The 12,751-nt window shown below is 44.1% G+C and overlaps 1 protein-coding gene across 1 annotated transcript in view; it reads right to left on the reverse strand.

The window, feature by feature from the left end:
* Positions 1-598: 598 nt before the first annotated feature.
* LOC126418655 (uncharacterized transmembrane protein DDB_G0289901-like) overlaps positions 599-12,751 on the reverse strand; it is a 69,464-nt gene continuing 57,311 nt past the window's right edge. Inside the window, exon 8 of the mRNA XM_050085533.1 lies at positions 599-1,827. Coding sequence (XP_049941490.1) covers positions 716-1,827 — 1,112 coding nt within the window. The 3' untranslated portion in view covers positions 599-715. The remainder of the gene's footprint in view (positions 1,828-12,751) is intronic.

Raw genomic sequence — 12,751 nt, forward strand, 5'->3', positions numbered from 1 at the left:
TATTGACTTCACTGACAACTGGAGGCAACCTGCTTGGCCCCCCTTTTGTGATCTTATCACCTACATCCCTCTCCATCGCCACTTCCTCTTAATCATAGCTTCCTTCCGCAGCTGAGGATACACAAATACATAATTGGTCTATATTGTACGCACATGAATGTACATTGCATTCCCTGCTCTTTGGATTTATCTAGTGAATCTTCAAATCCGTAATAAGAATTCCCTTTGTTGTTGGCAAACCATAATATATTTTGCGTTTTGCAGAAAGTGGATGCTTTAGGAAGTTTCAGCGTTATCTTTGGATCTTTAGTTAATAGACATTGAAGTATCGTTTCCAATAAGGAGACTCTACTTTAACCAGCATTATGTTATTAGGGAGTTCTTAAACCGGATTAGTAGGATATCAGATGTTTTACCACCTTGATTTCCTTTGTTAAAAAATATTCCACGTGAGATATAATGAAATGTACCGTATAGCATAAGAATTAATGTTATGAGACAACGTTAGGGTTCTTAGTGAGGGACGAAATTCGGTCAGAAATTATGCATTCAATCAGCCACTAAATGTTGAAAAATAATATTTATTTTTATCCAACATAGCTTGTGAACAAGCTAATATGTATTTTTTTTGTGATTGTAGTGACAACAGGAATGAGAATAGAAATAAGAATGTGCTACAGTAACTGGGTAAACATGGAATAACTGAACTGAAAAGTTAGTGACCATGTGCTGTATGTTGTCTTCGATGTGCTCTGGAAGCTGAGGTTTTCGATCCATGTTTGTGACCAGACCTGGCAGCCGCATTTATTCTCTTCCTTTCCTTTCCTCCATGTTTTGTTGCTGTAGATTTTACTGACGAACTTGACTTCGATGCTGCTTTGCGCTCACCTGCACTTTTCCTCGGCTCGAAGAGGCAGATGTCGATATCAGGATAATTCTCTCCACCGCCGGAAGTGACTGATCCATCATCAGATCCACCTTGCCCACTGCTGGAGACACCTAATCCATCAGAGCTACCAGTTGTTCCACCTGAACCATCTGTAGTTGAATCAGAACCTGATGATCCTGTGATGTCATCACTAGATTCATTAGAACTAGTAGTGGAGTCATGTGACCCATGAGAACTGCCACTTGAACCCTCTGTAGTGAAACCAGAACTAGAAGAACCGCTGGATCCATCATCAGATGAACTAGAGGCATCTGTAGACCCACTAGAGCTGCCAGTAGAGTCATGTGATCCGCTGGAGCTGCCTGTAGATCCGCTTGAACCATCTGTACTCCCACCAGAACTTGATGATTCAGTGGCGCCACCAATGGAACCAGTAGATCCCGCTGTTGTCCCAGTAGAACCGCCAGTAGAGCCGTCTAATCCACCAGAGCTGCCTGTAGACCCACCTGAACCTTGTGTGCTACCACTAGAGTCGTCTGATCCACCAGTGCTACCTGTAGATCCACTTGAACCTTCTGTAGTCGAGCCAGAACTTGAAGATCCGGTCGTTCCATCATTAGATGCACCAGAGCCATGTGTCGACTCAGAAGAACCGCCAGTAGAGTCGTCTGATCCACCAGAGCTGCCTGTAGACCCACCTGAACCATGTGTACTACCACTAGAGTCGTCTGATCCACCAGAGCTACCTGTAGATCCACTTGAACCCTCTGTAGTCGAGCCAGAACTTGAAGATCCGGTCGTTTCATCATTAGATGCACCAGAGCCATCAGTCGACCCAGAAGAACCGCCAGTAGAGTTATCTGATCCACCAGGGCTGCCTGTAGACCCACCTGAACCATGTGTACTACCACTAGAGTCGTCTGATCCACCAGAGCTACCTGTAGATCCGCTTGAACCCTCTGTAGTTGAGCCAGAATTTGAAGATCCGGTCGTCCCATCATTAGATGCATCAGAGCCATCTGTATACCCAGCAGAACTGCCAGTAGAGCCTCCTGATCCACCAGAGGCGCCTGTCGATCCGCCTGAACCTTCTGTAGTCTCACCAGAAGTTGAAGATCCGGAGGTTCCATCATTAGATGCACTAGAACCATCAGTGGACCCAGTAGAACTGCCAGTAGAGTCTTCTGATCCACCAGAGCCGCCTGCAGATCCGCTTGAACCACCAGTAGTCACACCAGAACCTGAAGATTCCGTGGATCCGTCAGTAGAGCCACTTTGGCCATTTGCAGAGCCAGTAGAGTCATCTGCTCCACCAGTGGTTGCACTTGACCCACCTGAACTGTCAGCTGAGCCGCCAGACCCATAGGAACCACCTGAGCTACTTGTTCCTCCTGATCCACCTGCTGATCCGCCTGGTATTAGAAAGCCCGAAAAAAAAATCTCCTGCAGAAATAACAGACAATCAACATTCGTAGCACTGCACAGTTCACATCATACTACACTAAAATCTACAAAGCAGCATAAGTAATGGAGCAGAAGTGGTCCGTTATAACTGTAAATGAACAGTAATACTGACCAAGGAAGGCACCCTATTACTTAACGCTCAATTCTTTCCTGAAAGCAGCAATGATGTAGCGCTATAGAGCTATCACAACGTAATTGTAGCATAATTGTTTCGTCAGTTTTGTTATTGACGTTTTCTTTCGCTAAGAGGGATCTTCAACGAGGGCAACGACCAATATTTTGTCAATAACTATTGAAATACACAAATCAAGAAAAGTTTTGCATCGCTTTGGTTCCGAGAGTTCCGGAACCTGTACAGAAAATTGGAATAGAGATCAACATAAACATCATTTCCGCCCTTTTTATTGTTTATGAAAACCATACATGGCATGTTGTACCACCATACAGCGAGACCTTCAGAGGTGATGGTGCAGACTGCTGTACACACCGGTACCTCTAATACCCAGTAGCACGTCTCTTGCACTGATGGATGCCTGTATTCGTCGTGGCATACTATCCACAATTTCATCCAGGCACTGTTGGTCCAGATTGCCCCACTCCTCAATGACAATTCGGCGTAGATACCTCAGAGTGCTTAGTGGATCACGTCGTCCATAAAGTGTCCTTTTCAGTCTGTTCAGGCATGTTCGATAGGGCTTATGGCTGGAGAACATGCTGGCCGCTCTAATCGAACGATTTCGTTATCCTGAAGGAAGTCATTCACTAGATGTGCACGGCGAGGGCGCGAATTGTCCATGAAGACGGATGCCTCGTCAATATGCTGCCGAGCTGGTTGCATTATCGGTCGGAGGATGGCATTCACGTATCGTACAACCGTTACGGCGCCTTCCGTCACCACCAGCGGCGTACGTCGGCCCCATATTATGCCACCACAAAACAGCAGGGAATCTCCACCCTGCAGCACTCGCTGGACAGCGTGTCTAAGGCATTCAGCCTGACCGGGTTGCCTCCAAACACGTCTCCGACGATTGTCTAGTTGAAGGCATATGCGACACTCATCGGTGGAGAGAACGTGAAGCCAATCCTGAGTGGTCCATTCGGCATGTTGTTGGGCCCACCTGCACCGCGCTGCATGGTGTCGCGTTTGCAAAGATGGACCCTGCCACTGACGTCGGGAGTGAAGTTGCACATCATTCAGCCTATAGCGCACAGTTTTAGTCGTAACACGACGTCCTGTGGCTGCACGAAAAGCATTATTCAACACGGTGGCGTTGCTGTCAGGGTTCCTCCGAGCCATAATCCGAGGTAGCGGTCATCCGCTGCAGTAGTAGCCTTTGGGCGGCTTGAGCGAGGCATGTCATCGACAGTTCCTATCTTTCTGTATCTCCTCCATGTCAGACCAACATCGCTTTGGCTCACTCAGAAACGCCTGGACATTTCGCTTGTTGAGAGCTCTTCCTGGCACAAAGTAACAATGCGGACATGATCGAACCGCGGTATTGACCGTCTAGGCATGGTTAAACTACAGACAACACGAGCCGTGTACCTCCTTCGTGGTGGAATGACTGGAACTGGTCGGCCGTCGGACCCCCTCCATCTAATAGGCGTTGCTCATGCGTGGTTGTTTACATCTTTGGGCCGGTTTAGTGACTCTATGAACAGTCAAAGAGACTGTGTCTGTGATACAATATCGACAGTCAACGTCTATCTTCAGCAGTTCTGGGAACTGGGGTAATGCAAAACTTTTTTGATGTATGTGTGAGTAGTGCTGCTTCAGTTCTAATAACCATGTTGTAATTGAAGTTTCTGTGAGATATTTTTTGTTCGTCTTGGATAAGTTTTCATGCTGAAATTCAATGTGAATTAATCTAGCACAAAACAATCAGAATAATGAGCAGTACTTTTGGTGGGAGTTTCTTTCTAACTATATTGTTGCTCTTTTTTTGGTTTTGTGTAAGTCCTATGTACTGTATGTAATAAACTAATGTATTTGCGTACTCTGTTATATAAGGGATATAAGTGATTACAGCTCTCGTGTGTTGCACTAGTATCACAATGCGCACGGATCGATGGGCAGTGGTTGTCAATCAAGCAAGGTTGCTTACCGCAAGCGTAGGGCACACGGCGTTGCAGAATTCCGTTGCGCCGTTCTCTTGTCGCTGCTGGCGGGATTGTTGGGCAGCGAGTGGGAGCGGCATCGCCGAACGTACGCTGCGGTGCTTCTTCAGGGCGTGAGCCGAGCGGCTACCGGCTGTAACACGTGACAGCCCATGTTAATCAGACCAGAGGCAATGGGGTTCTCACCACTGTCGTAGACGTGTGTGATGTGGATGCAGAAATTCTCCAGTCCAAGTACAGCTGAACCCTCAACCTTTTGCGTACGTCCACGGAGAAACAGTAGTAATACACGTGCCTGCGTGTGTGATGCGTGCAGTGTGTGTGTGTGTGTGTGTGTGTGTGTGTGTGTGTGTGTGTGTGTCTGTGGGAGAGAAGGAGAAACACTGGTCATTACAAACTTCAACTCAAAGGAGGCTGTACTGGCAACGTGTAACTTCTGCAGTACATCACCCCATTCTTTACGCTGTGTGCATAAAGAACACTGCTAAAGTTTTTTTGGTCTATATCAGAGAATATACTTTCACACTGTGCAGCTGGAGTCAGCCCAAACAATTAATACCAGGCAAGTCTCTCATGCAACACACAGTACCAACAGAAAGCGTCTGTTTGTTTCCCATTACTAACAACATTATCTTTAAATCGGAATTTTAGGTGTCCATTCGATAGAGCGCTCTCAAATTAGTATAGTCCGATTTTCTTTTTCTCCACATGTACTAACAGGAACAGTAACACACGAAGAATAAACCACAATCCAGTAGTGAATAAGTAGAGTTGAATGCTTGGCGGTAGCAGTTAGAGTAGGCCAGGGGGGCTCTGTCGCTGCTGGTTATTTTTCGAGTTATAATGTCTCAGTTAACACAATTATCGCACTAGACCGCTCTATCGAATGGACTCGTAAAATTCCGGTGCAAACATTGTTCAGTTTGTAACGGGAAACACAACAACGCTTTCCGTCGACACTGATATATGTTTTTGTTTGTGGTTTTAGGGCGCAAAACTTCTATGGTCATTAGCGCCGCTGATATATGTGATGAGCTGTATTTGTTTTTTGACTTTAGCTACACTGCTGAAACACCAGAGAAAATTAGCCTGCCGGCTCTTAGGAGGGACACCCTGTGTACATCCTTCAAGGTGCCTATACTTGGAGCAGTCGCATATATAATGGGGGTGGGGCAGGGGAGTCGAAGTCCCAAACACTTCTCCTTCCAAAGAACCGTATACTTAAAGCTGCTATATTTTTACCCATATCAGTTTCCAAATTTCTCTGCACACTTCTTGAGAATAAACTAGGATGAAAATTAAGTTGCGAAAATGACAAGAATTCTAGAAATTTACAAGCCATATGCTTTCCAATTCCTTTACTGAGGACCTGCCCACGCATGTCGACTCATGGTGTGGTTGAAGAAAAAAAAAATCCCGGTAGGCAATGGCACTCTTTCACTGGGGGACCATACCTCTTCCAACAAAAAATTCGACATTGTTTGAGGATCCCTATATAGAACTGTCAGCACCCGCAAATTACTGTAATTTAAAATTATATCACCATATTCCCTCACAATTACTAAGATCCTTGGGGGACCCGGGCGTAATAGAATTATTCGACATGGTCTGCAACTTCACGAAGATCGTAATAACTGCAAGTAGACCGGATCTGATGGTATGAATACTACCTAAACATATTAAGTCATGGTGGCAAAGTAATGAGACGAATTATTCACATAAGAATGGAAAGCTGGTAGAGGCTGATGTTGGGGATGATCATTTCGGGTTCAGAAGAAACTTAGGTATACGAACCCAAATGAGCCTACGACTTATGTTAGAGGGCAGGTTGAAGAAAGGCAACATACATTGATATCGTTTGTAGATTTATAGAAAGCTTTTGACTGTGTGGCGTGGACTACACTTTTTGAAATTTTGAAAGTAGCAGGCGTAAAGCACATGGAGCGAAAGTTTATTTATAATTTGCACAGAAACCGTTGAAGCACGTGAAAGGAAGCCGTAACAGGGAAGGGAGTCAAAGAAGATTGGAGCTTATCCAAGACGTTATTCTATTCGTAGACTGAGCAAGCAGTGAAAAAAAACCAAAGATAAATTTGGAGAAGTAATTGAAGTTTAGAGAAGAAACAAAAAATTTCAGACTTCCCAATGACATTGTCATTTTGTCAGAGACGGCAAAAGATTTAGACGAGCAGCTGAACAGAATAGATGTGTCTTGAAAAGACATTATGAGATTATCATCAACAACAATAATGGGATGTAATGGAGTTAAGTCAGTGGACGCTATGGGAATTAGATTAGGAAACGAGAAACAAGAAGTAGTGTACGAGTTTCGCTATTTGGGCAGTAAAATAACTGATGATGGATGAAACAAAGACGATATTAAATGCAGAATGGAAATAATAAGATAGGCATTTCTATAAAAAGAGGAATTTTTTAGCATATAATATCAATGTATATACTCCTGACATTGTACCAGCATGGTGACGACTTGCAGTGATGTGGACTCTGAAGAAACTTTCAAATGCGAAGATTCCAAGTAAAACATTTAATAGCACGAGTATGTTGCAATCTTAGGATCTTATGCTTTATAATATTTTTCATCATCTTTTTCCTCAGTACTGTAAGTTGTGTTACACCGCATACGTCTATGTCATTCAGTACTCACAGTCGGCGCATTAGTATCAAGTTTGTACATAGTATTTCTTTTTAAGGGACAAAAGTGGCAGCATCGATCGTAAGAAGTTCGAAATAATTTGATAGAGCTAATCGATTTCGGTCGCTGTGTGACCATCTACACTGCAAATACTAAAGTCTTCAAGACTAATGTAATAACAGCACGTATTATAACTTCAAGATGTCGTCAATACAGAAGAACATAGCAACTAGAAAACAAATTTTGAATTCAAGCTGCTAAATCGTACATTCTACACACCTTGCAGCTTTTGACTGAATAATTCATTAGCCGGCCTGTGTGGCTTTGCGGTTATAGGCGCTACAGTCTGGAACCGCGAGACCGCTACGGTCGCAGGTTCGAATCCTGCCTCGGGCATGGATGTGTGTGATATCCTTAGGTTAGTTAGGTTTAAGTTGTTCTAAGCTCTATGGGACTGATGACCTCAGATGTTAAGTCTCATAGTGCTCAGAGACATTTGAACCAATAATTCATTCTGCATAGGATGTGCACTGTCTGAGAACCTCTTATCAGTTTAAAACGAGCTGCCAGGTCAGGAATCTAACCTGAACCTCGACTTACAGGAGGCGTCGAGAGTCACTGCGGTACGTAGCTTCACAGCATTATTTTCTCTTCGGTCATCATCTCGTTATCATCAGTCTATTAAATTCTACACTATTACACAGTATTTTTTCCTATATGTTTAGAGATCCATCACAGCAATATATAGATGCAAGGAAAGAAGGTCAGCATACATAAAGAAAGAGAACGAAATAGCTATGACATGTAAAAGTCTGAAGCAGTTGATATGAAAACTGTGTTGTTTACACAGTAGTATAGCACAAAAACCACGAACTGAAGACCTTTGGTGTGACAGTTCAACTGGTTTGACTGAACGTAACTAGGTACAGTTTGTTCAGTTTCTCGTCGAAGAAGACACTTGGGGTAGTTAACTAGGAGGGACAGTTGTGAGACATCATCTACTGGCCATACTGCGAAGGATATCTATTGGCAAAGAAAAGTGAGGAAGTGATGTGGAATGTAGCAAAATCCCCGTCTGCTATCTGCGCCGTAGGACAGCTTTCGCTTCTGAATAGAATTATAAGCCATTGTTGTCCTCTTGTATAAACTTCTATGTTGTGCGAGCCAGCTCGATAGTTTTCACTGCTGCAGAAAATAACAGATCCCCTCACTATAACAAGAAAGAAAGAAAGAGACATTAGCTGTGCAGTCATTGACAGTATTGTACACTGTCTGCAGTTATAACGCAGCGTAAAAGGAGTGACTGCATTGCCTATTTGGAAGTGCATATTGCATTATGAAATATACTGCATTATAGTTAGGGGATAAATTTCCAACTAACAGCACCGCACAGAATGTGTGCATTTTCCTTCCCTGCCCGCAAGAGCAGATCTGCAAATGGAACGCTGCGCTCACATCCCCTACAATATTGCTGCTCTGTGTGATCACACTGCGAGTTGCAACCACATCGCCTACGTCCCTGTGCCCAAATATAAATTCCAGACCTTTGACTGTTGGTATTTGTATCGTACGTTCTGTTACGCGCTTTGCCTAAGTATCGTCACATTCTATGAATAACGTTTTTTTATTTAATAGCATTTTGTCGCATAAACCGTGAAATTATTTGTGCTGCAGTGTTTATTAATGAAAGAAATTGTTCTACGGCACTATAGTACTAGCTCGCAGAGCTAAGACCAGTTATTGCGGCATGAGGAGTGAGCAATAAAAAAGACAATTATAGTAGGTTTCTGTTCTTACCATGCTTATGAATGCTTCGTGCTGAGGGATTAGATCGCCCAGAAGACCCGCTGAAACCATTGCAGAAGGTTGGACAACTGAATTCCTGAAAAGAAATGTATAAGGGCACAGTAATGAATCTTGAAGGTTAGATGAAAATTCTACTACATTCTTAGATTTTGAATACTACAATGAAACCTTAAGCTCCCAGCTACGACGAACGTGTCCAACACCCATTACATTTCCCTTGGTTTAATGGCATTTCTGGTTTCTCTTCGTTGATGTACACTGTGCTGACGCAAAACTTCAACTGAAGACTGTTGACCGTGTCATGATTGCGAATATTTCTCGGCTTTCAATTTTCTACTCTCAGTTCAGAAAGAGAACGAGATCCGTTACCGCAACTACTTGCAGCGTGTGCTAGCAGAGGGGACCCAGAGTCAGTTCTGTGTTACATTTTAAATAAAATCGTTTTTAAGTGAGTAGTACACTGCGATACCCTTTTCGAACAGGTCGCGAGGAGAAGACGTGGATAACTGAATAAAAGATGCAGTGTGCCATTCAAAAAGACGTACTGCTTTACATTACTTCGTAAAAATCAAAGCTGTAATGCAGACTTCATGCAGGTTAATGTCACCACGGTAGCTTAAACGACATCCGTTTCACACTTTTTTACTTTGCTTCGCTATCAAAAAATTATTAAAGTGGTCAGACACATAGTACATCCTGAATATTCAGCCACTGGAAAGAAATCACAACACCAACTAGAAGTTGTACGACATTGATGTATGTTGGTATGCGTGTATCTACTTCTAAAAGATGGTATCTATTCACATTCCACGCTAGCTGCATACGAATGGTGCTTGTAGCACCCTTGTTGTTGTTGTTGTGGTCTTCAGTCCTGAGACTGGTTTGATGCAGCTCTCCATGCTACTCTATCCTGTGCAAGCTTCTTCATCTCCCAGTACCTACTGCAACCTACATCCTTCTGTATCTGTTTAGTGTATTCATCTCTTGGTCTTCCCCTACGATTTTTACCCTCCACGCTGCCCTCCAATACTAAATTGGTGATCCCTTGATGCCTCAGAACATGTCCTACCAACCGATCCCTTCTACTGGTCAAGTTGTGCCACAAGCTTCTCTTCTCCCCAAACCTATTCAATACTTCCTCATTAGTTATGTGATCTACCCATCTAATCTTCAGCATTCTTCTGTAGCACCACATTTCGAAAGCTTCTATTCTCTTCTTGTCCAAACTATTTACCGTCCATGTTTCACTTCCATACATGGCTACACTCCATACAAATACTTTCAGAAATGACTTCCTGACACTTAAATCTATACTCGAAGTTAACAAATTTCTCTTCTTCACAAACGCTTTCCTTGCCATTGCCAGTCTACATTTTATATCCTCTCTACTTCGACCATCATCAGTTATTTTGCTCCCCAAATAGCAAAACTCCTTTACTATTTTAAGTGTCTGATTTCCTAATCTAATATTCTCAACATCACCCGACTTAATTCGACTACATTCCATTATACTCGTTTTGCTTTTGTTGATGTTCATCTTATATCCTCCCTTCAAGACACTGTCCATTCCGCTCAACTGCTCTTCCAAGTCCTTTTGCCGTCTCTGACAGAATTACAATGTCATCGGTGAACCTCAAAGTTTTTATTTCTTCTCCATGAATTTTAATACCTACTCCGAATTTTTCTTTTGTTTCCTTTACTGCTTGCTCAATATACAGATTGAACAACATCGGGGAGAGGCTACAACCCTGTCTTACTCCCTTCCCAACCACTGCTTCCCTTTCATGTCCCTCGACTCTTAAAACTGCCATCTGGTTTCTGTACAAATTGTAAATAGCCTTTCGCTCCCTATATTTTACCCCTGCCACCTTTAGAATTTGAAAGAGAGTATTCCAATCAACATTGTCAAAAGCTTTCTCTAAGTCTACAAATGCTAGAAACGTAGGTTTGCCTTTCCTTAATCTAGCTCCTAAGATAAGCCGTAAGGTCAGTATTGCCTCACGTGTTCCAGTATTTCTACGGAATCCAAACTGATGTTCCCCGAGGTCGGCTTCTACTAGTTTTTCCATTCGTCTGTAAAGAATACGTAGCACCCTTATGAGGATGCAAATCAGATTTGTTTTAAATACACGCAGTAACGGTCGTGAGAGTTAGTTACCTTTGAGGCCGGATGTTGCTAATTGATGTTACTAAAATATGCCTTCAAGACGAGAAAGACACCATTATCAGCAACTCAATGAGTTGCAATAAGGCTACGAGATGCCGGATGTCCTTTCTGCGATACTGCAGTGAGACTTGACAGGAACGCAACCACTGCACATGATTACTGCCACCGGTGGTTACGAGACTGTACGGTTGCTGGAAGACTGGCTCCAGACGGCCACGTGGCACTACTGAGAAAGAAAACATCGTATTCGACCTATGGCTCTGTTGCATCGCATTGCATCTGCAGCAGCAATTTGAGCAGCGGTTGGCACCACAGTAACATAACAAATTGTTACAAGTCGGTTACTTCGAGGACAACTTTGAGACAGACATCCTGACTAACCACAAACCGCCGCCGTTTTCGACTTCAGTGGTGTCAAGCGAGAGGTTACTGAAAGTCAGAGTGGAGGTCTGTTGTGTTTTCCGATGAAAATTGGTTCTGCCTCGGCGGCAGTGATGGCCGTGTGTTCGCAAGAAGGAGGCCTGCAATCAACCTGTCTGCGTTCTAGACACGCATGACCTCCAAATTCAGTTATCATTTAGGGTGTGACTTCGTATGAAGCCGGACGGTGTGGCCGAGCGGTTCTAGGCGCTTCAGTCTGGAACCGCGCGAGCGCTACGTTCGCAGGTTCGAATCCTGCCTCGGGCATGGCTGTGTGTGATGTCCTTAGGTTAGTTAGGTTTAAGTAGTTCTAAGTTCTAGGGGACTGATGACCTCAGATGTTAAGTCCCATAGTGCTCAGAGCCATTTGAACCATTTCGTACGACAGAAGGAGCACTCTCGCTATTGTCCCACGGATGCTACCTACAAAACTGTACGACAGTTTGGCGATTCGGACTGTTGCGCTGCCATTCACGCATCAATTCAAGGGGTGTTTTCCAACAGGATAACGCTCGACCAAATATAGCTGTTGTAACGCAACATGCCCTACAGTGTGTCGACACGTTACCTTGTCTTGCTCGACCACCAGATCTATCTCGAATTTCGCATATATGGGACATCATCAGACGACAGTTCCGACGTCATACACAAGCATAATTACCCATCCCTTCATTGACCGAGAAAGTGCAACAGGCATGGAACTCTTTCCCAGAAACTTTGTGTTGTGATAATTTTCGGTCAGGGTACATTGGAGTAAAGAGCGACAGATCCCTGTGGCAAGTCTGCGGCAGACTTAAATTCACGGGAATTGTTCATTACACAGGAAGACTTACTGGTGAAGGTGGACGACTGTGGATACAGTGATTGTGGAGGAATGAGATGATGACACATTTTGGAATATTAAATTTGTCTATGAAATACAGATTAAAATGAGGGAAGCGCTCACCCGTCCATAGCCCATACCCTGCTCGAGGCTCTTGCACATGTTGTCGCAGGCTTCGCTGCTGGACGTCCCGCTCTGGCGGCTGGCCGCTCCGTGGTGCGCCGAGCGCTGCGCTGCGCCGTGCTTCTTAGCGTGGCCGGCGCGCCCGAAGCCTGTAACACACAGTTGGATAGTCCGTGGCTGCTGCTCTCTGCTAACTGCCGTACGCGCTGTGGCCCTAGCCGTGCGAGCCGAGTGGTTTACAATGTACGAGGAATAAGTGCACATATGCGTAGAGTAGAAACGACGATA

Source organism: Schistocerca serialis, chromosome 9, assembly GCF_023864345.2.
Source record: "Schistocerca serialis cubense isolate TAMUIC-IGC-003099 chromosome 9, iqSchSeri2.2, whole genome shotgun sequence".
Classification (NCBI taxonomy): domain Eukaryota; kingdom Metazoa; phylum Arthropoda; class Insecta; order Orthoptera; family Acrididae; genus Schistocerca; species Schistocerca serialis.